This window comes from Bos indicus, chromosome 13 (assembly GCF_029378745.1).
Source record: "Bos indicus isolate NIAB-ARS_2022 breed Sahiwal x Tharparkar chromosome 13, NIAB-ARS_B.indTharparkar_mat_pri_1.0, whole genome shotgun sequence".
Classification (NCBI taxonomy): Eukaryota; Metazoa; Chordata; class Mammalia; order Artiodactyla; family Bovidae; genus Bos; species Bos indicus.
This window is the reverse complement of record NC_091772.1, coordinates 77024194-77049375: the sequence shown is the minus strand read 5'-3', so window position 1 is coordinate 77049375 and position 25182 is coordinate 77024194. Positions and strand designations below refer to the sequence as shown.

Sequence of the window (25182 nt, the reverse complement as noted above, 5' to 3'; positions counted from 1 at the left end):
CAAGGCGGTGTGTTAGACTCTATGTGGGACCCCAAAATGGATTGAAGAGAGGAGCTTACCAAGGAGCCAAGGCCATTTCAAGGGAAAACAAAAAAGACTTCCTAGATGATCCAGTGGCTAAGACTCCACGCTCCCAACGCAGGGGCTGGGGTTCAGTCCCGGGTGCTGCAGTGAGATCCTGCATGCTGCACCGAGAAGATGCTGCATGCTGCGAGTAAAGATCCTGCGTGCCTCAACTAAGACCTGGCGTAGCTAAATAAAAAAATATGAAACAAACAAACAAAACCCCAAAGAGCCAAGACCAGGAAACACGATATAAATGTCTACATAGAGATTTAGAGAAAGGTGAGATCTAGCCCAAGGATTGGCAAACTGCAGGCTGCAGGCTACTGTTTGTATAAATAAAGTTTTATTGGAACACAGCCACACTCATTCATTTACATATTGTCTCCTGCTGCCCTTAGCACTCCAATGGCAGAATCGTGTAGTTGTGGCACAGACTCTACAACCCTGAAAGCCTAACATATTTACTAACTTTGGGCCCTTTACCCCAAAAGTTTGCTAGCTCCTAATTTAGTGTCGGTCACAGATTTTCAGTTGTAAACAATAGAAACTGCCCTAGAATTTTACGAATGGTTATAAGGAGCTCACAGAATCTCAAGAGTGCCCAGGAAGTCAGTCTTGGCAACCAGACCCCAAAGAATGGTGCCCAAATCACTCTGTGGGGTGGCTCCTGGAATGGTCCTGCTGAGCTCAGACACCCGAAAACCAAAACTTCTGCTGTAACTGTGCCCCAAAGCCGGATGCTTCTGCCATCGCTTTGGCCAAGGGTAAGCAAAAGACACACAGACCTGGTGACACAGCAATTCCATTTCTGATTGACAACCGAAAAAATACTTGCTCACAGATACACATGGAAATGCACATGAGGATGTTTGTGACACGTTGCTTCAAAGAGTTTGCAATGGTTTCTAGCACTAGGAAATGGAGAGGTAGGACATAGTTTTATTGGTTAGGGTTAACATTAGCTATAACAAACAGACCATAAAGTATGTGAAGTCTCAGACCCCAAGGACGTTTCATTATTTGCTCAAAAAGGTGTTCCAAGGTGAAAGTTACCAGTGGGTGGTCTGTCTCCTCTCCATGCAGGCATTCAGATCCAGGCTGAGGGGTCCCTCTGGGGTCATCATCCCAGTCAGTTTAGAAGGGAAAAGAGCATGGAGGAGAGGGCATGAGAGAGGTTCTAAGGGCCAGGACTGGAGGCGATACGCATGGCATGTCCTGGCATCTATGGGCTGAAGCTGTTATGTGACTCTGCCTCCCTGCAAGGGAAACTGGGAAATGTAGTCCTGCCCTGTGTCCTGGAGGAGGAGGAAACCATATTTCGGGAACAACCAGCAATCTACCACCGTGATACATTCACATAATGGAATCCTAAGCAACAGTCGGAAGTAATGAGTTATATTTACAAAGAGCAACAAGGAATGATCTCAAAAAAAAAAAAAAAAAAAAAAGAGGTTCAGTGAAAAAAGTAACACAGCTTGGGATGCGTAACCCTGTACTGTTTATGCAAAAATTTATAAACAGCCTTTGGGCTTCCCTGGTGACTCAGATGGTAAAGAGTCTGCCTGCAAGGCTGGAGACCTGGGTTCAATCCCTGGGTCAGGAAGATCCCCTGGAGAAGGAAATGGCAATCCACTCTGGTATTCTTGCCTGGAAAATTCCATGGAAAGAGAAGCCTGGCGGGCTACAATTCATGGGGTCGCAAAGAGTCGAACACGACTGAGCAACTAACTTTAACTTATAAACAAGCAACCATAAAACAACATTTTATCTCTTTATATATATTTTTACTATGTCTATCTGGATACTGCTGCTACTAAGTCACTTCAGTCGTGTCCAACTCTGTGCAACCCCATAGACGACAGCCCACCAGGCTCCCCCGTCCCTGGGATTCTCCAGGCAAGAACACTGGAGTGGGTTGCCATTTCCTTCTCCAATGCATGAAAGTGAAAAGTGAAACTGAAGTCGCTCAGTTGTGTCTGACCCTCAGGACCCTATGGACTGCAGCCTTCCCGGCTCCTCCATCTGTGGGATTTTCCAGGCAAGAGTACTGGAGTGGGGTGCCATTGCCTTCTCTGCTATCTGGATACACTCATATCCAAATAAATGTATGGCAGATGGGCAGAAAAAACACACTTTAAATATACCCAAGTGGGTGTCCATGGGAGGGTGGGGAGGGGGGAAGGAGGAGGAGAAATGGGTGATGAAGGCAAAAATAAATGGAAATAAAATAGAGGCCATACTCTGATGTCACTGATGGTGTGCCATGGCCTAAAGAGTGTTGTTAACTGTGTGCATCTGAGGTCCAAATTAAAAAAAAACAAAAACAGAAAGGGGACCAATGTATTAAGGAATAAAAATAATATATTCAATATATCCATTGTAGAAAATTTGGGAAATGTAAGTGTAAAGAAGAAAACAAATACCCATAATCCCACTGCCCACTTAACTACTCTTGTTATTTTTGTACGTTTCTTTCCTGTCTTTTTTGGTATGAATACATAAGACATATTGACAATATTGGGATCACAGTCTATATGTAATTTACTCCACTCTTTTCCTCCCCATTTATCCATGTGTCTTGACCATGCTTCTATTTCATTAGACTTTGACAGCAGACTTTTAAATGGCTAAATACTTTTCCACATTGTGGATATACTATAATGTATTTCAGTATTTATCTATAAGTGAGAATTTGTTGTTGTTGCTGTTGTTGAGTCACTAGGTTGTATCTGACTCTTTGCGACTCCATGGACTGGAGCATGCCAGGCTTCCCTGTCCTCCACTTTCTCCCGGAGTTTGCTCAAGTGCATGCCCATTGAGTCGGTGATGCTATCTAACCAAGTGGGAATTTAGGTCTTTTCAAATATGAGTTATTATAAGTCACACTGCAGTGAACATCTTTGTGAATCAAAGTTTATGTGAGCGTGTGATGATTTCTGTGGTTCAGATTCCTGGAATGAGAATATAACTAGGTCAAAGGGCATGAACATAGACATGTATCCAATTTTTAAGGTGTTCGGTGCATTTTTAAGTGGTGAGATGGAGAACACAGAGAGAAAGTATAGAAGACATACATGTAAACCGTAATAACTTATTAAAAAGTGAGCCTTTGTGAAATCATCACCAAGGGTAAGAAATACAACACTGCCAGACCCCTCATGCCTCAGTATGGCTCTTCTAAACCCCTGACCCCTACTCCCTGGTCTGGGAGGAAACCACTGCCCTGATCCACACAGTAAAAGTTACACTCTTTTCTCTATAGCTTTGCCATCCAAATGTGCACCTCTAAGTCCTGCGGTTTAATATGCTTTACAGCACCATGTAAATGGAACCATACGTAATGTGCTTTTGTATATCTGGCTTTGCTGGCTCCATATTACATTTTAAAACTTCATCCACACGCTGCTGCGTGGGGCTGTATGTAGTGCTTTCTCTGCTACAACTTCTCTTTTCTTTTCTATGAGTCTGTGTACATTTCACATTGCTGAGGACCTACATTTGTGTGGTAGGGGAAGAAAGTCCTTTATTTTGTAGAGGGATCTTTTATTTTTTCTTCAAGATTTCTGGGGGCTGTAAGATCTCACTGTGCCCTCATATTCCCTTGTAGAGCTGACAGAGCAGGATTCTTAATGTCTGCATTTAACAGATGAGGAAACTGAGGCTCAGAAAAAGGAACAAAGTTCCAGTTCCCAGTCTCTGCTGCCATACATTTATTTGGATATATGTGTATCCAGATAGACATAGTAAAAAATAGTGCCTGATATATAGTGAGGGCTCAAAAAATAAACGGCAACAGTTGGTATTAGAACTTTCTCCCTTTCAACAGAGGTTCCAGGAATAGAATTTGCCCAGCATATCTGGAAGGCAGGCTACAGTGTAAATGGCACTTGGGGAGGGTGCGGCTGTTTGTGTTTCTGCTGGCTAAAGAGGAAACCATCAGTTTTCAGTAAAAGTTACCACTGAGATTGCCAGGTGTCTGGATTTGGACTGGGCAGCCCTATTTTTTGAGCACTGAGTCCAGGAAACAAACCCAAAAAACCCAAAAAACCCAGACATATAAATGTGTATCCAGTATGTCTGCTGAAACCATCTGGCATCTCTTGCTACAGAATTTCAAGATACACCATCCAGGTCAATCTCCGGGCTTGGCTAAGTTGTAGAATTTACCTTTTATGCACCAGTCTATTTCTGAATCTTTTTCTTCACTTTTACCCCCAGTCCAGGCTTCATGTTAGGAATCTTAGAACTCTGCTTCATTGGAAAAACATTATGGTGAATAGCAGTCCTCTCTGGGGCATCTGCCTTTTAAGAGACAAGCTGGAAGTGGGAAATACTTATTTCAAAGAATTAGGTGACCCTAATACAAGAAGTGCAGATGTCAGATGGCTCTACAGTTGGTTAATTTAGGAGCTCAGTGACATCAAAGATCTAGGTTCTTTCCATCTGTCATTTCTGCCATCTTCAAATGATCAACAATGTCCTTCCTCATGGTGTCAAGATGCCTGCCACAACTCCACGCATCATGGCTTCACTCAGTTATAATAACAAATACTCAATCGAGTATCAGCAGCATCCCATGCACTTTCAAGTTATAAAGTATTTTCATCCGCAAAACAACCCTGTGAGGTAGGAACTCTTATCGGTTCCATTTTACAGACAGATGCATCAAAGCTGGAAGAGATAGTCACTTGCACAGTTACACAATAGGAAGTTGTGGGGCTGGAATTTGAACCCAGGCAGCTGGTCTCTAGAGCTACAATGTCCAAAGTCTAGAGAGAAAGGAAAGGACCAGGTCAGCAGCCAAGCTAGGATTGGAACTGAAGGTCCTAAGCATTTCCTTCTTTCTTTCCTCCAGGCTATATTTCCAAAGCTTTCAGAAGGAATATGACTTGGCAAAGCGCTGAAACCATGAATCAATCTAGTATCTATTATGTTCAGATCAGACCTTGAACCAGAGCCTTCTGGAGATATCTGCTTCTAAAAGCAAGGGTTTCTTTGGACAAGTTTTGACTTGGGGAGTTGCAGGTGGCCCCACTAAGAGTAGCAGGAAGAGAATTGTGTTTTGGTCTGAAGAAGTGAACCCTGGTCTGCGTGTGCAGCCTTGGGTCGGGGTGTCCAGCTGTTCTGTCCAATGCCAAGGGTGGAGACATCTTTCTCCTCGTCTCAGAAGGCTGCTCTTGGTGCTTGGAATGGGAAAAGATTCTCTGGGCAGCTGGCCTGACTTACTGAGAACTCATCTGAATCTGGGAAATGATTGGCAATCTGGAACAGTCCGATAATGCGATTCTCACCTGGCTTGTTCAACTTGGGATGGAGAAAAAACCACCCGTTGGGCCTTCCCTGGTGGCTCAGTGGTAAAGAGTCCGCCTGCCACGGCAGGAGACACGGGTTCATATCCCTGATCTGGGAAGATTCCACACACCGAGGAGGAACTAAGCCCATGGACCACAACGACTGAGTCAGGGCTCCAGAGCCCGGGAGCCGCAACTGCTAAAGTCCACGTGCTCCAGAGAGAGAGCCCGTGCTCTGCAACGAGAGAAGCCACCACAGCCAGAAGTCCGTGTGCCTCAAGGAAGAGTAGCCCCTGCTGGCCACAACTAGAGGAAAGCCCGTGCAGTAACCAAGACACAGCAAAGCCAAAAAGAAAGAAATGAGTAAATAAAACTAAAAAAACCACCCCTTGCTTTCTCTTAATTATTATCATTTTAAAAAGCAGAGCTTGGGAAGTAGGGGTGGTCTTCAAATCCTGTTGGCTGTTGTTTAGTTGCTCAGTCGTGTCCGACTCTTGTGACCTCATGCCAGGGTCCTCTGTCCATGGGATTCTCCAGGCAATGACACAGGAGTGGATTGCCATTTTCTTCTCCAGGGGATCTTCCTGACCCAGGAACTGAACAGGGTCTCCTGCATTGAAGGCACATTCTTTACCAACTGAGCTACAAGGGAAGCCCAAATCCTGAGCCCACAGAATCTGAGAGCGTCTCATTAGGGAATAAGGAACTCTCTGTGTAAATGTTTCCAAGCAGCATTCACTTCTTCTGCACAACCGTGAGACTTATGCAACAGAAACAAAACGGTATTTCCCACTATTCGCGAAGTACATGGTGACAGAAATTCTGAAGTTGTCCCTGTAGGAGAGAATTTCCCTATTATTACCGTCACTTTTTTTCTTGCTAAACTGAAAAATTTTTTTCTTCCTCCGTTCTCTTCGTTCTTTTGGTGAATGTTTCCCAGCTAGAGCTGATGTCAGGACCTGCCCTGGAGACAGACAGGGATCTAAGGGGCTTCTAGCTGAACATCCTGGATGGGAGGGGTGGAAGTGATGAGGAAGAAGGGAGGAGAGGTCAGGCTAAAACAGGGAGAGAGAAAAAGGAAACCTCCCCTTGCTTGTGATTCCTTAGTCACGTTTGGTTCAGCGAGCTGCTCTGTGCCAGGATTAGCTGGGAGGCGGCCAGCCCTGGACTAAGGGAGTCCCCGCTGATCACATGAGCACCGAGCTCTTGATCTGAGTAGCGAGACCTGGGCAGGCACTGACCTGAGGCAGAGGCCTGGAGGTGCCACCAAACAACTCTGGAAAAGTTGAGAGGATCCCGTTGATTTGTTTGCTTGTTTACTGATGGATTGCTAATCTGGTTATTGCTTTTCTCCTCCTGCTCTGATCTGGAAACACCAGGAAGGAAGGAACCTTATCCATTGTAGTCGCTGCTGTAGCCCAGCCTGGCGCACAGTAGGTCTTCAATAAATACTTGAATGAATGACAGAAGGAACTTGCTGTCTTTGTCGAATGCCTCACTGTCTGCTCCCCTTGCTGGCGTGAGGTCAGCTCCAGGAGGGCCTGAATGGTTACGTCTTGCTGACTTCCGTGGTTCCAGCACCTCCTTCCATGTGTGGAACATCCTAGGTGCTTGTGGCGGACACCTCACTTTCTCTTTTTTTTTTTGCTGCACCATGCAGGATCTTAGTTCCCCAAAGAGGGATCGAACCCGTGCCCCCTGAACCGGGCGTGTGGAGTCTTAACCATTAGACTGCCAGGGAAGTCCCATAAGCTTCTCTCTTAATAACAGAACCCCAAGCTTTGCAGGCAGCCATGTCCCAGGAGATGGAGCAGGATTGTTTTAAGTTGATGGTTACAACCTCGCTCTTGGTCAAGGACTATTTAAAGGTGGTCACGTGTCCCAGTCTGGCCTGTGAGGTGTAAGGGAGAGCCTTCTTGCTGCGGGCTTTGGAGAAAGTTTGATAAGAGAGAGGCCCTTTATCCTCTTCTTTCCTTTCCTGCTTTGGAGTGGTGTTAGCAGGCGATGTGGTGGATACAGCAGCCATGTTGTGACTGTGAGGCTCCAAACATTGGAAGAAAAGCCACCATGATGAGGACTGCAGGGTCACAGGTGCCTTGGTCTTTGATGATGTCACCAAGTCCTGAACCAGGCTGAGAAGCCAACCTCTCCTCGGGACCTCCTGTTAAATAAACAATGTCTTATGGGTTGCAAAGAGTTGGACACGACTGAGAGACTCACACTGTAACACCGTATGATTTAACCCATCAGTAGCCCATTTTCTCCTCCACGAGCTGAATGCATCCGAGTAGATTCAGTATTCAATGTAAGAACTGAATAAATCAAAGCCTTCACTTCTGGAGTGCTTCCCTGGTAGCTCAGATGGTAAAGAACCTGCCTGCAATGCAGGAGACCCTGGTTCGATTCCTGGGTCAGGAAGATCCTCTGGGGAAGGGATAGGCTACCAACTCCAGTATTCTTGGGCTTTCCTTGTGGCTCACCTGGTAAAGAATCTGCCTGCAATGTGGGAGACCTGGGTTCGATCCCCAGGGAAGATCCCCTGGGGAAGGGAAAGGCTACCTACTCCAGTTTTCTGGCCTGGAGAATTCCATGGACTATACAGTCCATGGGGTCACAAAGAGTCTGATATGACTGAGCGACTTTCACTTCACTTTACTGGAGTGCTTACTATCTGCTCTTAGCATTTTCCATGTATTAACTGAGGAATCTTTGTAACAACCTCACGACAATGGAACAATTATGATCCTCAGTGCACAGATGATGAAAACGGGGCACAGAGAGCTTAATCTATTGAGTTGTATTATCTCACTAGGGGATGGGATGGTGGAGAAGAAACATCCCAGAGGAACCCGAGGGAGTAAAAGACTATAATGAGCTGGGCCCCATGCACAAAGGCAGAAACATTTGGATGGTCTTTTGGGCAGTATGGGCTAATTCTTGGGTGAAGCATGGGATCTGTGTGTGTGTGCGCGCATGCGTGAAACTATCCCTGAAGCTGAAGCCGATCTTCCTTGGTCAAAGCTGGGAAGGGGACTAACATATGTTGAACACCTACTATGTGCCAGCTATCTGTATCACGTACTTTGAATTAGTGGTTCTCAATGGGGAGCAATTTTGTCCCTGCTTGTTAGGGACATGTGGCAATGTCTGGAGACATTTCTGGTTGTCACTGGGGAGGGAGAACTGCTGGCAAGCAGTGGGTACATCATGCCTCTGCATGCCCTACAACGTATGGGATGGTCCCCAACTAAGAATTATCTGGCCCCAAATGTCACTTTTCTGAGGTTGAGAAAACATGGCTTTCCATTTTTCTTCTTTTTCTTACAATGACTGCCATTTTACACAACAGGCAACTGGTTCAGAGGTTCAGAGAGGTGAAATGTCCTGACCAAGGTCACCCAGTCAGGTCTGGAGCTGGAAAACCAATGCAAGTCAAAGTGAGAGTGAAGTCGCTCAGTCGTGTCCAGCTCCTTGTGACCCCATGGACTGTAGCCCACCAGGCTTCTCCGTCCATGGGATTTTCCAGGCAAGAGTACTGGAGTGGGTTGCCATTTCCTTCTCCAGAGGATCTTCCCGATCCAGGGATTGAACCTGGGTCTCCTGCATTGTAGGCAGATGCTTTACCGTCTGAGCCACCAGGGAAGTCAAATCAGTTTCATTCCAAAGCCAGGGTGTTCCCACTATGCTCTCTCCTTGGGGGTCAAAGGATTAAAGACAAGGCAATTGAGGATCAGAGAGGTTCTGTGACCAGCTGAAGGTCACACAGCAGTTACTCCAGAGACCTCTTTCCAAGGGAGCTGGTCACATTTTGGACACAAATGACTCCACTCCCCAAACCTGGAAGGCTCTACCTCATACCCTTGACTCTGTGTCCAGGGGAACTTAACTCACTCAGGCCCAGATCAAGCGTCACCTTGTCCAAGATCAAAAAGAAACAGCTCAGAGAGGGCAGAAGCCACCTTACTTTCTCCCTGTGTCCTTAGGCACCTGCAGTATTTACCCAGAGGCCACTGGGAGAATAATCCTAGGTGTCTGGAACAGCCCAAAGGATGATTACAGCCTACAGGGGGATATTATTGATACCTGAATCAGCCAGTCTACACACAGACAAGACAATCTCTGGGTCCAGAAGAGGGGCAGGTCAGGAACTGTGAGGACAGTTTGGAGAGTGGGGCCGGGCTAAGAGGGCTGTTCATACCTACAATATTAATCAAGAAACATTAACAGAGAACTTTCACCTACGGGGCATTGTTCCAAGTAGCCCTTATGGATTAACATATAACCTTGTATAGAACCCCATGAGTTAGGTACCACGGTCATTCCCATTGTCCAGATGAGAACATTGAGGCTCTTGAGGCAAGGAACCAGGGCAAGGTCACCCAAAGAAACTACCAGGGGTGGGAACTGGGGTTTTAACCTGAACGGCCCCCAAGGTGATCTTCCCTTCGCGTCTTCCTGGGAGACAGGTGAGGACATTTGTCGAGCACTTCGCGACGATCAAGGTCACACTGAGCAGCCTAGACTGGCAGCAGGGTTTCCCAAGGCATTGTTGGTGGGTGGGGGGCGCGGAGGAATGGGGGTGGGGAGCTCGGGCAGAGCAGCTGTCACTCGATTAGTGCCTCGAGAGCAGATAATAATTTCCTCTGGAAAGGTTGGAAAGGGAAAGGTTGGAAAGGGCAGGCTCATCTCTAGGGGTAGGGGCGGGGCACAGAAGTTATAAAGAAAGAGAAAAAGAAAAGGCAGGAAAAAGAAAAAGGAAGGGGAAAGAGAGAAGGGGTAAGAGAGAGGAGAGAGCCGAGCCGCGCGTCTTCCTTCCCAAGGTCGTGGGAGCGCCCGAGGGCACCCAGCTGGGCGCCCCAAAGGCAGCGGGCAAGGTTGGCCGCCTTCTTCGGGGGCCGCTAGGGGTGCGCGCGGCGAGGCGAGGCGAGGCGAGGCGAGGCGGGCTTGCTCCCGAGCGGCTACGCCGCCAGCTTCCACAGTCGGGTGTTGACTCAGCCGGAGCGGCGGCCGGCCCTGCGCGCGCGTGCTGCGCGCGGCGGGGGTCGCGTGTGTAGGGGTGGGAGTGGCGTAGCCCGCGGCGGGCGGGGAGCCGGGCGCCACGCGTCCCGGCGCAGAGCTGGGGAGCCGGCCGCATTGCTTCGGCGCCTCCAGGCTCCGCGGGGCCCCGGGCGGAAGACTCTCGCCCGAGAAGCCCGGTCGTCCGGCTCGGGTTGAGCTGAGCTTCCGACGTAGCCGCGCCGCGTCTCCAGGGGGACCGGGGCGCGCGCGGAGCGCCTGTGCGGCCGCGGCGCGGCGTGGCACTTGGCCGACGCTCCCTGGGCGGCGGGGCCCGCCGTCCCGGAGCCCCGAGGGCCAGCCTCCTCCCGCCCCTCGTCCGGCCTCCGCGCGCTGCCTCCGCCCCCGGCCCGGGCCGCCCGCCCCCAGGCCCGCCCGCCAGCCCGCCCGCCGCGCCATGCGCCGGGCCCGCCGCTGAGCCCGGCCCGCCGGCGCGCCCCGTCCGGGATGGGGCGCCTGGACGCCTGAGTCGCCGCTCTGCGCGATCGCCGCGCCGGAGGAAGGAGCTGGTGCCGCGCGGCCGCGTTAGGATGGAGGTGTCCGGCGGCCGCGATCCCGGTGGCGACGGGGCTGGGGACAGTGCCCCGCCGGACGCCCTGGCTCACGGCGCCGCTGCGCCCAACTCCGGCCCCTGTGCAGCCGCCCGGGAGTCGGAGCGCCAGCTGCGCCTCCGCCTCTGTGTCCTCAACGAGATCTTGGGCACCGAGAGGGACTACGTGGGCACCTTGCGCTTCTTGCAGTCGGTGAGTGTCGCCCCCCGGGGAGCGCGGGGTCAGTCTCTGCTCCGGCCGCCAGCCCTGCTGCGGAGCTCCGCGGGGGGGGTGGGGGGGCTCCCGCGTGGGTCCCCACAACCTGTGGCCACGGTCCCCGGGGAGGGGATCGCGAGGATCACCTCAGAGGCATCCCGCGGGGCGCGCAGAGCCGTTGGGGTGATCGGGCTGCTCCGGAGCTGGGTTGTCGCCTCTCTTGCCGGCCTGCGGTCCAGCCCCAACCCGGGGTCTCCTGCACTCCGTTCCACACCCCCCATACTCTACCTTTTTGTCTTTTTCTCCCCCTCTCAACCGCCCCGTTTCAAATAGTTTTAAAATTAGTTAAATCCGTGAGGCAGAATCCTTGGGACCCAGGCGCCGAGAGCTTGGGCTCCTGCGTTTTTGCCACCCGCCCCCGCCCCGGGGATTTCTTTGCCACTGCTCATCTAGGACGGACCCTGGAAATCCTCGAGCCCAGCATCCCTGCGCGCCCTGCAGAGTAGGATAAAACCCAAAGCCCGGAGTAGGAACAGAGGTCGCCAAAGCCCCCCGGTAGGACCCCTCTTTCCCACGCACACGCAGTTGCTGGGGCTGGGGGACTGTGGGTTTCGAACTGACGACTCGCCGGTTCCATCCCATCCCCCTCCACCCCCAACCTCAAGTTGCCAAACCACTGGCATCAGATTCTGTAAAATAACTGAGCGCTTATTATGCGCCAGGCGCCTACGTGTGTCGTGAGAAGGTTGGACCTTCCCAAGTGGCCCACGAAGTAGGGACGAATACCTCCCTCATTTTTCAGATGGGAGAATTTAGCTCCAGAGGGGCTGAGTAACTTGCCCAGAATCAAACAGCTGTTTAAGTGGGGATACTGGCTTTTGAACCAGGGCAGTCTCCGTCAGTGCTCCAAGCCCCTGTTCTCTACTGCATTTCTTTTTTGTTGTTGTTGTTTCTTCTCTTTCTTCTTCTTCTTCTTCTTTTTTTTTTTTTTGTCTGTGAGAGGGAGGAAGGGGCCACTTCCCTACCGTCCTAGGAAGTGAGAAAAGTGGCTAGGGGGTGGAGGGGGTGGGTCTGAGGCAGCCTGGCTGGAAGTTAGGAGACTGGCAGGGCTTTAATCTCCCAGCCTCCTGCTGGGACCTCATTTACTCCCTTCTCTGCTCTAGGAAGTCTTTTAATCCTGGTGCAGGAAGGGCTGGGGGGCAGCAGGCAGCGGGGGCAGTTGGTGGCTCCTTCAGAAACCCCAGAGCCAGGCCCTGGAGTTCCCAGTCTCCCGGGGAAAGAGCGAGGCTCTGGCATCCTCTGGGATCCCCTGTGGCTTAGGGGTGCAGCCGAGGCTGTGTGAGGTCTGAGTTTTAACTCCAGGAGGATGGAGCCCTTCTCTCTGTGAAAGGAGGTGTGTGTGTGTGTGTGTGTGTGTGTGTGTGTGTGTTGAGGGGGTGGTGGAGGAGAGTTGTGCAGAGGCATTGAAAACCTTTTGGCTAAAGGACCCTTCTAGAAAAGCCTGTGAGAATGAAGCAGGATTGGCATTTCTTTCCCATCCCTCCCTCTCTCACAGAAAAAAAAAAAAAAAAAAAAAAAGAATCTGCTCAGTTTGAAGCTGGCAGTTTCTGAATTAAAGATGTAGGCAGCCCTGGTGTCTGTGAGCAATGTCGGCTTCCAGGGAACTCCTCACTTCTCCTTCTGAGCCACTCCCTGCTTCTTAGTCTGGAAGAGAAAGAGCAAAGACAAGCCAGTTTTTACATTAATGGAGAAGAAAAGATACCTTGTACCCCCACATCCTTGCCCTGGATGGTGTGGTGCCTTTCGGAAGAGATAGGAGATGGTGTTTGGGTTCACTGTGGTTTTAAATTGTCCACATGTAGAGTCCAAGGAAGCTGAAATAATGGAAATTGATTAGAATCAACCATTCTTCTTATTAAAAAAGAACAGGAAAAAAGATAAAAGACTTCTACACTTCCATATCATCCCTTTGACACTTTGAATCTGCTGAATTCATCCTTTTTCTTTCTTTTGGACTGCCCCGTCCGTTTTGAGATGAGCTGGTTCTGACTTTGACATCTTGGATCACTCTCGCACCTGTCCTGGCCTCAGTTTCTCCACTTGTCAGAGGCAGGGAGGGGAAGCCAGGCTTTCTTTCTGCCTTGTCCTTTTGGGTGTCCCCAAGCTTGTGCCAGCAAATGAACTGATTGTGTAACCTGACCAGCTGTACCTCAATTGTGAGGTGCAGGAGACCTCTCTTGTTTTGCTTTATCAGAAACGGTCCCTAAACAACCCAAGGTCTTTCAGTTTTGAAAACCCAGGGCTTGGAGCTTCACGAACTGCTAATTACCAAGGCTTTCCATGGCAGCCAGGCTGGCAGCCTGCAGGTTGTGAATCTCTCTTGTCTTCCCACTCCCTCCTCCCAGCCTTTATGTTATACTTACTGAGGGACTGTTCCTGCTTGGAAGAAATGTTGGGTAATCCCTCCTTGCTTTTAATTCCATGTGGCAGAGGCAGGTCTCAAAGGGCTGCCCTGGCTTCCTTGAGTCCCTCGTTTTAAGGTCCCTTTGCCAGTAGAAATGAAGCCTCTGTGGTAGACTGAGCATTATGGGAAATGCAGAAAAACCAGGTCTTAAGTTCTTGTGCTAGAGGAGGGCATGTTCTAGCCAAGGGTGGCAATATATGAGTGTTTCCAGAAATCCAAGTATGAGGTTGAGCTCTGGAGCCAAACTGCTGGGGGTCAGGTCCTTGGGCTCTGTGACCTTAGGCAAGTGGCTTAACCTTTCTGTACCTCACTTTCCTCATCTGTAAATGGAGAATGAGAGTACATCTTATAGGGTTTTGAAGTGGATAAGTGAATTATATTAATATATATAAAGCACTTAGAACAGTGCCTAGCAAGTTGTAAGGCAATTCTAAATCCCTCTGTCCATGGGATTTTCCAGGCAATAGTCCTGGAGTGGATTGCCATTTCCTTCTCCAGGGGATCTTCCCAACCCAGGGATCAAACCCGGGTCTCCCGCATTGTAGACAGACGCTTTAACGTCTGAGCCACCAGGGAAGTCATTCTAAATATGAGTTATTATAATTAATTTTTATATGATACTTAAAGATTACAGATGATTAGGATTGTAGGATTTTAGTAGCCAGCAAGCAGGAGTAGTCAGGGAGGGCTGCCTGGAGGAAGTGAGATCTGAGTCATTACTGAAAGGAGGACAGGAACTCTGGGTGAATTTCCGTTTGACCATCTATATTCTAGAACTAGTGGTTTCGTTTGGTTCTGGGTTTGGGGGCTCTCAGGTTCCTCCAGAATCTCCCCATCTTTCCTTACCTCCTTCAGGAGCTGGATTGCACTTCCTCCCTTATCTCCAGTGGGGCCTGATGACTTTGGTGCCATATTCTCTGTCTATTTATTGAAGAGTCATGGGAAGGGAAAGACAGCCCTCTCGTATTGATGCTGGATCTCTCTTGGAGGACCCTCTAGAGGTGGCAGGAGAAGATGCCTCGGGTTTCGAGAACCTTGGATCTCAGCCTTTAGAAGCCCTGGCTGTGTTAGGTGCACCGTATATACTCTTGTTAATAATGATAATGACAATGATATTCCTGCCTGTCATTACTGTGTAGGGGCTGACACTGATTCATTGCTTACCCTTCTATCCATTCATTTGATCTTTCCAGCACCCCTGTGAAGGAAGTGGTGTCTTATCCCCATTGGCAGATGAAGAAGCTGAGGCAAAGATAGTTTAAGTGAGCTGTCTGGTTCATGTAGACAGCTGCCTACCCTGGAACTCATGTCTGCAGCCACTTCACAGACTGCCTCTGGCTTATAAAGGGCTTGACTCGTGACTTACGGAGGTGGCAGAACTGGGATTTGAACCCAGATCTGTGTGACCCTTACCCTCTGCCTGGGCTTCCTCTGGTTACTTCCCCTCTGTGATGCCTGTCTCTTCCGCAGAACGGGCACAGCTTAGAAGAATGGAAATGTCAGGCTGCTGGGTTCCTCCTCTGTACTCCGTGTCTCTTCATGGCGTGAGGGTTGAGGGTGGGGCTCTGGAGCCAGGCTGCTGGTGTTCAAACCATGGCTTTACTCCACACTGCCTGTAGGTGGCCCTATGCAGGTCACCAGCCTGCTCCGTGTCTGTTTCCCCATCTGCATAATGGGCACAGTATATCAGCTGCTGCATCATAGAGGAAAGGTTGCATTTCCAATGAACCTGAGGTTATCGCTGTTAGCACTGTGCCAGGCGCACAGTAGGTGCCCAGAATGCTCTGGTAGCCTTTTGAGGGGATGTGCAGCATTGAGGGGGGGGCAAAAGAGTTGGTCTTTTGGGGGCTCAAAGTCTTCCCCCTTAAAAAGAGGCGGGGTGATCCTTGAACCCACTTGTCTCATGTTTAGATTGGTTTGGGGTCTCCACCTACAAGTCCAGGAGACTGCCTTTGGGAACAGCTGCCAATGGCTTCCCTGAAGGATGTATCATCCAGCCTGGGTGGATGGGCAGAGGGACTCCTGTGTCGGGGGTGGTCAGCAGACCCTTGAAGGGCTCCCCTTGGCTCTCTGATGAGAGAAAGGGCTCCCCATTTCTCCATGATGCAGCAGCTGCTATACTGTGCCCATTATACAGATGGGGAAACTGAGGCACAGAGCAGGCTGGTGACCTGCCCAGGGCTTCCTACAATCAGTGTGTAGTAAAGCCAGGACAGAACAAAGACGGGTCACTCTCAGATACCCAGAGGGTCTTGTGAGCTGGCTGGGCCGGGGTCCCTGAGGAACAATAGGCAGAGAGCTCCCAGAATGCTTTCTGTGGTTCTGCTTTTTGGGGGTAGGAGACGAAAGCTTTTCTTCTCATTGGAGCTCTGGTTGCCCAAACAAGAAACTGTGGTTTTGTGTTGTCACTATTTTTTTTTTTTTTTTTAAGATTTTTGTATTCTTAGTCTGACACTAGGGAGCGATGCTGGGGAGTGGGGGCGGGGGCTGCCTTTTAAATTTTGCAGTCACAGAATGACCTGCTCGGTGACGTGGCGGGGGGGTTTCACAAGGTTGTGTTGTGCAAAGGAGGATGCTCAGAAGTTCCGCCTTGGGAATATAAGCAATAACCATATTATGATATACATTGTTGTATGTATGACATGACAGGAATTGGGAGAAAAGGGTGGATAGATGTGTTTCATATGAAGAAAGGCAAGCAGAAAGATAAAAAAAGAAAAAAGTTCTAAGAAATGCTATTTGAAATGCCCTCTCCATGTAAAATTAGGCATATGTATGAGAATATATTTTTTACAACTCGCCAACAGAAGGAATTATTGTACGTTCAGCCTGATCATTAGTTGAATGCACAGCAATAGTAATAATAATTTGGCTAAGATGTACGTAGCGCGAGATGTTTGCAAGCCCCAGGAAAAGCATTCTCTGTGTATCAGCTCCAGCTTTCCAGGTGTTATTGTGCTTCCTGTTCTACAAATGAAACAAAAGCACAGAGAGGTCAAGTCAGTTTCCCAGCGTCACACAGTTTGACGGAACTGGGATTCAAACCCGGGTAGTCTTGACTGCACAGTCCGCGTTCTTTAACGCTACCCTGACCTGCCCCAACAGGGTGCTGTGCTCACGACCCACATTCCTGCCTTTGTGAGACCTCTGGGCTGCCCAAGTGGGCAAGAATTAAGCCCGGCGATCCAAATGATCTGAGCTTTAGGATGTGAGGGACCCAGGACCAGCCCACTTTGTTTTGGGCTGAACGTCATCAGGAAGGCAGTGAAAATTTTGTGATGATAAAAACCTTAGCATCAGCAGAAGTTAGGCGGGGCCCCTCTTTTGTGTATGGCACACACAGCTACGTACAGGTAAAGCCATAAATAAATTAGACTGCTTTTTTCAGAGGTAGAGGGAGCATCTGCTGTGTATTCCAGTCCGTGTTCCAGGCCACGAGGATGCAGCCGCCAACGGGCCAAACGTGGTCCTTGTCCTTATGAGAAAGATGAGTCAACAGGGATGCTCGAACTCATGTATTTGAATGAGTGTGTTCTTCAAACAAACATCCCAGACACCCACTCGCTATTATTCCGATGTTTGCTCTTGTAACTGTTGCTCTGTCACTTTAAGAAGAGATGGATGGGGTTGGTGTCCCTGGCTTTTGGAGGCTTCAAGGGCACCACTTTCTTCGAGAGTGTCCCTTTTATCAAGCCAGTGAGCAGAAGAGCTGTTGGACTCAGGGCCACACCCTCAGATTAAGAAACCCACATCCTCTCTGCTTTACAGCTGGCCCTCTCTTAAAGCTTTTATAAAAGTTGAGTCTTTGAAGTAGGCCGTGCCTCGCTGCAGAACTTTACCTCCCAGATTTTTGTGTTTTCTCTTCTCTAATAGACATAGGTTCTCTGGCTGGAACCCTAGTGGGAAGTGGGTAACCAGGGTTTGCTGTCCCACTGGCTTTGTTTCGAAAGCACCAGGTGAGGTCAGAGCTGGTTCCTGCCCCAGAATTTAGGAGACATAGAACTTGTGAGCAAGCCAGGGGTGGAGGCAGGGTCTGAATCTCCTTGTTTTGCAGGTGAGGCCCCCGGAGGGACCCCCTAGAAGTTGTGTCCCTCAGAGGGAGGTAAGCCCTGGTCAAGGGTGGTGACTGCTGCTGACAGTTCCATCCTGACAGTTCTTGGGAGAGAAGGCTTGGGGGCCTTCTCTGGGGACTTGTGTTTTAGCCTGGATCCACTGTCCCCCTTAAACAAGTTCTACAAGGGGCATTTCCAGCCCTAGTAACTGATTTGGGGTGAATCCCTTCATCTTTCAACCTTTGGCATTATTGGCACATCGGGCAGGATTATTCTTTGTTTGTAGGGGTGGCCTGTGTGTTGCAGGATTTCAGAGGCATCCTTGGCCGCCACCTACTAGATTCCAGTAGCGTCCCCTTCCCCCTGTTGGGGCGATCAGAAGTGTCTCCAGACATTGTCACATATCCCTTGGGGGCAAAATAGCCCCTGGCTGGGAATCACTGGCTGAAACCTCCTTTGATCACCAGCTCTGCTTTTGGCCCATTTGAAGGCAATTACATGTGTAGTGTTGATATGTGTGTGTGTGTGAATGTGTATGTGTTTACCTAAATAGCGTGGTACGGTTTGTATTTTTCACTCTGCAGTGTGTCTTGGGTTCATGGTTAAGGGCACAGACTCTGGAGACAAAAACAGCCTGTGTTTGAAACGCAGCTCTGCCCCTGTGTGACCTTGGACGAGTCGTTTTGCTTCTGTGAGCCCTGGTTTCCTCATCTGTAAGATGGTTGTAGTCCCCCTAGGGTGGCTGCAAGGATCGAGTGTAGTCACTCACACTCCTGGTGCAGCTGGGTCCTGGGGCAAGATCAGTCTCCCTGAAGTACAGGCCACAGAAGGAATCCCTGAGGAAGGAGGGAAGCCTCCAGACTCCCAGACGAGTCTGGATTTTTAGGTTTATTTTTATTTTCTCTACTCTTTGAGGGCCAGAAGGGAATCTGCCTGTCCGCCCCTCTTCTGTCGTGTGGTCAGACACACAATCTGTGTTTACCCGCCCAGTTCCTTCCCCAGGGTGGAGCTGGCAACTGACCCCTTGGTTCTGGGCCAGGAGAGGTGAGGCTATTTCAGGCTGGCTGGCCTAGGGCCACTGAAGGTTGGTAGAGGCAGGTGGCCAGTTGCTGGGGAGGGTGGGTAGCTTCTGCAAGAAGCTGCTCCCAGGAGGAGTGAGGCCAGGGTCACCGTGGGGTATAGGCAGTCAATGCCTTCATTCACAAATTCACTTCTTAAACAAACAGATGTTAAGCACCTACTAAGTGTCAGACATATGGGCTAGATGTTGGCACATGGCCAGTACAAGATGGACAAAGTTCTTGCCCTCGTGGAATCTTCACACAGTACAAAAAGAGATGGCTTGAGCAAGTGACGAGAGGTGTAATCATGATAAGATAATCCACTGAGGTCCTGCTGGGTGCCAGGTACTGTATGAATTATCTCTTTGAGCCCTTGCAGTAACCCTTTGGAGTAGAGACTGTCATTATATCTATTTTGCTCCTGGGGAAGCCAAGGCCCAGAGAGGCTGAGGAAATTGCTCAAGTCCACACAGTTTGGGGAGAAGGCAGTGGCAACCCACTCCAGTGTTCTTGCCTGGAGAATCCCAGGGACAGAGGAGCCTGGTGTGCTGCCCTCTATGGGGTCGCACAGAGTCGGACACGACTGACGCGACTTAGCAGCAGCACACAGTTTGGAGTGGGTGCCCCGAGGAGAAAGGAAGGGGGAGGTACCCTGGTGACGGAGGTGGTGTCATCTGTTGACATGAGGTGGTCAAGGGAGGCCTCTGAAGAGGTGGCCGAGAAGGAGCCCGCTGAGGAAGGAGCTGAGAGAAGCGTGCTCCAGGTGGTGGGCACAGCGTGTGCAAAGGCCCTGAGGCAGGGCCCAGTTCGGCTTGCTGAAGAGGAGGTCAGGTTGGCGTGGGCAGCAGGGGTTCTGGCGGTGTGAACCTCACGTGCACGGTGAGCCGTTTGGGCTTGAGTCTTAGTGGGATGAGGAGGCCCTGGGGTGTGGCACCGTCTGACTGATGACCTGAAACTCAGGACTGCATGGCGCCCTTCCCAAGGTCCAGCAAACACCTCCTGCTTCCTTCCTGGGCACCTCGCCAGGAGGAGGACCACATCTTCCCCTCCCACAGGCAGCTCCCCCCTGTCTGTGCCCCGGCTGTCTAGTGACCTGGGCGATTCTGTCCTCTGTCTGGGTGGGTGCTGTGAGCCGACCACACGTGGAGAGGAGTTTGGGCCCCTCTTCGTGGCCTGGGTGTGGACGGGCTGCACTGGGAGGGCTGTTGAGGTGTGAGACGGGTGCCTGCTTCCCGTGAGGGAGGGCCACCCCATGTTTTCTGTTCAGGAAACTGATTTGCATGATTAAAAACTGTTCGGTGGCACCTCTGACTCCACCTTCCACTCACAGCCGTCACAACAGCACTTAACCTGGCGTCAGCTCGCGTGTCTTTTTCACACCCACTTCCCAGATGAGAAAAATGGAGGCACTGAGGGTAACTCGCCCGGGGACCCACCCTGGGGAACTGGCCTCTGCCTCTGCTGCTCTCATCCTTGCCTCCCGTGGTCTGCTCTCCATGCACAGCCCGAGGAGCCTCGTTAGACTTGTTAGGTCGTGCCGCTGCCCCGTTCAAAGCCCTGCTGTGGCTGCCAGCGCCCTCAGTCAAAGCCAGGTCCTCAGGGTGGCCCAGGAGGTCCCACACCACTTGCCCTGTCTCTTCTCCCCTCCGTCTCTGAGGCATCTTTTTTTTTCATACCTTTTTTTTAACATTGAGGTATGATTCACACACTATACATTCTACCCCCTCAAGAGCACAATTCAGCGGTTTGGGGTATATTCACAAAGTTGTGCAGTCATCGCTGCCGTCTAATTCCAGAGCGTCCTGTCGCCCTCCCTTGCTCCCCTCCAGCCACATGGACCCTTTCTCAGGGCACCAGGCGTGCTCCTGCATCAGGGTCTTCCCATTTGTTCTGTCTGGAGTGCACTTCCTCCAGTATCCCCATGGCTCACTCCTTCAGGCCTCTGCTTAAACCTCGTGGTCTTCGGAAGGTCTTTTCTGACTACCCCACCACCACTTCCTGTTTGAAATTGTATTCTGCCCCCACTTACTGCTTCCTGTCTCCTTTTCTCTGGGTGGTCCTTTATTCACTCTCTCTCTCCAGCACTGTTAAAAAGTGCCTGGCACATAGTAGGTGCTCATTAAATATCTGTCAAGTGAAGAAAAAAAAAACATCTCCTCTGCACACACACACACATTTATTTGTTTATTTTTGACTGTACTACGCAGCTTGTAGGATCTTTGTTCCCCCACCAGGGATTGAACCCACATCCTTGGCAGTGAAAGTGCGTAGTCCTAATCACTGGACTACCAGGGAATTCCCATATGTTTAAAATAATGTGATGGTCTTAATTTATATAAATGCTCAGTATCTTTGTGTGGATTTTTGGGCCCTGGGGTCTGGCCCAGACTATCTGGGTCTGAATTGTGTCTCTGCCCCTCAGTGGCTCTGCGATCCTCGGCAAGGAGTTTCCCCAAGGAGTTTCCCCTCTCTCGACCTCAGTTTCCTCATCTGTAAAATGGGTTGGGACACTTTGTTCAGTGTTGGCATATGGCCAGGCTCCAGTCAATGGTAGTTGTTCTTTTATTAAAATTATTATCATGTTTTAGAATCTCAGTATTTCCCTTCTTTTTGCTCAAGAACAGTTATGGGGTCTTGTCTTGAAAAACGTGCCTCAGATCATTCTTGGGGCTTGAAATAAGCAACTGAATTCATTTTGGCCAGGTGGCCCCTTGACCCGGACTCCTGGTCTCTGTACTCCTGTCTCTGAAGGCAGTTGGGAGCAAGGACATCTTTGGGATGACTGGCATTTGGAGCTAGAAGAGATTATTCATCTCCTTCCCTGAGGAACCCACCCAAAGATAGAAAAAAAAAAAATGGTCATCTTCTCAAAAATGCATGAAGGCCCCTCCTATTCTCCCACTCTGAAATCTCTCCACAGACTTGAGTGGACACAGAATAAATCATTCTCTTCCTGGGCGAGGCTGTTGTACATTCTGCTTTCTTTGCATCCTCACAGTTGTGCAGATGAAGAAACTGGGGCCCAGAAATGCGAGGCCACTTGCCCAAGATCACAAGAGAGGGTGTATCCGTTGCCTATCGCTGTGGAACAAACTACCCCGCATTTAGTGTCTGAAGCAGCCCTATTGATGACCACCATGCAGTTTCTGTGGTCAGAATTCTGGGCACTGGGTAACTGGGTTTTCTTCTCCAGGTCTCACATGGCTGCGGTCATGGTATTGGCTGGACTAGCATCTCGTCTGAATCTTGGGGACCTCTGTTTAGCTTCTTGGGTGAATTTAGTTCCTTGCGGCCGTCGGACTGAGGTCTCATGTTCTTTCTGGCTGTTTGCTGTGATGACTCTCACCTCCTCAGATCCTTGTCATGTGCTTTAAAAAAAAATCCGTTCAGACAGTCTCTGCCTTTTAATTAGATTGTTTAGCTCATATACATTAATGCAGTTATTGACAGGGTTGGGTTTAGGTCTAACATCCTGGCATTTCGTTGGATCTCCTTCCTCTCCTGTCCCCATTGTGCTGGAGGAAAGGGGAGCAGGAAATGCAGACTGGTTGAATCCAGACCCCTTGCTGTGGCTTACACGGCCTCTGAGGTCTGGACTCTGCTCACCACGCCAGCTTCATCTTCCTCTGCATTCATTATGTCCCGGGCTTTCTGTTCTTGAACTTGCTAGGCTGGTTCCACCTTCTCAACCTTTTCGTTTTGCTGTTCCTCTTGCCTGTAGCACCTCTAACTGTGCTGTGCATGGGGCCCTTCCCTCTCGTTTAGCTGTATAACCCCAGTGTCACTTCCTCAGGGAGCCTTCGAGTCCTGCTCTCTGTTTCACCACACCCATTTTCTTCTTGGTACCTGTCACTCCCTGAGATAGTCTGTTTACTTGATTGGCGTCTGTCTCCCCCACTAGGATACAAGTCATACGAGGTCAGGGCCCCTGCCTGCTGTGTTCACTGACAGCCCTGCAGCACCCAGCACATAATGGGCACTCTGTTCATGTGGGTCTTGGGAGTGAGTGTGTGAGCGAAAGGGATTGGATGGGGTTTACTGTGTGGTGGAGGCTCTCCCAGGTCCTGCCACCAGGCCTTCTGGTTCCTTGACTTTGGGGAGCGTGGACCTCAGCGTGGGGAGTGCCTGCAGACTGGCGTCCTTGGCCTCTTGCCCTCACCACGCTGGGAGGGCCGAGGGAGCTCTGCGTGGTCCCAGCCACTAGCTGATGGCAGGCCGGGCTGTTGATTGGGTGTTTTTAAAAGAATTTTTAAAGTTTATTAATTAAAAAAACTAAATCTTTTTTTGTCTGTGCTGGGTCTTCGTTGCTGCATCGGGGTTTCTGCAGCGGCGGTGGCGGGGGCTGCTCTCCGTCGTGGCGGGGGCTGCTCTCCGTCGTAGCGCGCATTCTTCTCATTTCGGTGGCTTCGCTCGTTGTGGAGCACGGGCTCTAGACACGGGGGCTCGTGGCGCGCAGGCTCAGGAGTTGCGCTTCGAGGGCTTGGGTGCCCCGCAGCATGTGGAATCTTCCTGGAGGAGGGATAGAACCCGTGTCCTTTGCATTGTCAGGCAGAGTCTTATCCACTGTACCACCAGGGAAGTCCAACTGGGTGGTTTTTTAAGACTTATTTCCCCCTGATCAAAAAGGTCATAAATATAGTGGGCGTGTATGTGTCAAAAACACATTCTTTTATGTCCTTTTATTACAGACTGTCTCATATGGAACCAAATATGGTAAAATGATGTTTTATGTATGTACCTGGCCGTATATGTTACACATTTCTGCACATGGTCAGAGGTCTAGACGTAAAACTCCAGTGTGCTGTATTTGTGGACATTTTAATTCACTTTTTGAAAGTTAATTTTTGGGTACCTTTTAATGTTGACATTTCAAGAATAGAGAGCACCCCATAGACCGTTACCCTAGGTTCACCAGTTTGTTTTCTAATTCTCCCCTCTCCTTTCCCCTCCCCACCTCTCCCACCTCATACACACACGTGCATGCACACACACACACAGAGTTTTTATTATGTTGATCCATTTGAGAATAATTGCAGACATGATGCCCCTAAATAATCTCCTAAGAACACAGATATTCTCTGCTATAACCACAGTACCCTGAACAAAATCGGGAAATGTAACATTGATAGTAAATTATACAATCCACAATCTGTATTCAGATTTCACCTGTTTTTCCAGGTGTTCTTTATACTTCCCCTCCCCTCTTTCCCATCTCCAGAATCCAGTCCTGTATCGTGCATCGTGTTTAGTTGACTTCACTGGCGATTTTGACTGCGTGTGACTTTTACCCCTTATGTGGGTGGTAGAAACTCTCTGCTGAGATGTAGTTCTTCCACGATTGTCCCCAGGCCACCACTTAGCAGCTCTGTGACCTTGGGCAGATGGCTCCCGGGCCTCAGTTTCTTTGGCTGTGAAATGGGGAGATCTCCTTTTCTCCCTTGCACACGTTTTATTGAGTGTCTGCTGTGTTCCCGGGTGTATTGACACTGGGGATTCGGCAGTCACAGAGTAGGCAGACATCTGGGTCCTCAGGCTGGTGGCTGAGAGGAGAGGATTTGGTGGAGCGAAATACAGTAGTAGGTGCTGTGCATGGAGCTGGCTCCCAGGGACACCCTCTTCACGTGGGCCGTTTTTGCTGTCACTTTGCTCGTTGTGGAACATTTGGAAAATAAAGACAAGCAAAAAGATCTCACCTTGGCAAACAGCTGTTTCACCTTTCGGCACATTTCCTGCTTGTCCTTTGCGTGTTGTTTCAGCCGAGGTGTGATCACACCACACACACGGTGTTATGTTTCTCTTGCCTCTTCTGTGCAGCTCCTGTGTCACTAGTAAGTACACTCCATCGCTAAGCTTTCGATGGCTTTGTAGTGAAACATGGGTCTCTGGGTCCGCACTGTCCAAGCTGACTTGTTAGGAAACTGTTGACCGAAACTGCCCACCTTGGCCAGGCCCACTTGCCTGGGTTGTCTTACAACAGGAGGCACCCATAAGGAACATGCTGCTGAAAACTGACTGGGAGCATTCGGGAGGGGTCAGAAGAGGGAGGAGGGAGATGACCAACCTCCCAGAATCCTTTGCGTTGGCTTCCATCTTGGCTGGGCGATGCCACCAGGAAGGACCCTGAATCAAACTATGGGCTGAACAAGATGACTGGCCAGAGACAAGCCAGAAAAGAACCCCGTTCCCCTAAAACCCGGGACTGTGAGCCATGTGGTAGAGCAATTCTCCTGGGCTCCCTCATCCCGCTGCTCTCCTCCTGGGCACCCCCTTCCAATGAAGTCTCTTGCTTTATCAGCACGGGTGTCTCCTCGGACAGTTCATTTCTGAGTGTTAGACAAGAGCCCACTCTTGTGCCCTGGAAGGGGCTTCTCCTTCCTGCATCAGAATCCTGGTTACTTCCCAGCTGTGTAATGGTGGGCAAATTGCTTTACCTGGGCACGCTTCATT

The 25182-nt window shown here is 50.1% G+C and overlaps 1 protein-coding gene across 2 annotated transcripts in view; it reads left to right on the top strand.

The window, feature by feature from the left end:
- Window positions 1-10792: 10792 nt before the first annotated feature.
- PREX1 (phosphatidylinositol-3,4,5-trisphosphate dependent Rac exchange factor 1) overlaps window positions 10793-25182 on the top strand; it is a 181149-nt gene continuing 166759 nt past the window's right edge. For both annotated transcript variants that reach the window (XM_070801841.1, XM_070801839.1), the window contains exon 1: window positions 10793-11155. In XM_070801841.1, coding sequence (XP_070657942.1) covers window positions 10943-11155 — 213 coding nt within the window. In that variant the 5' untranslated portion in view covers window positions 10793-10942. The remainder of the gene's footprint in view (window positions 11156-25182) is intronic.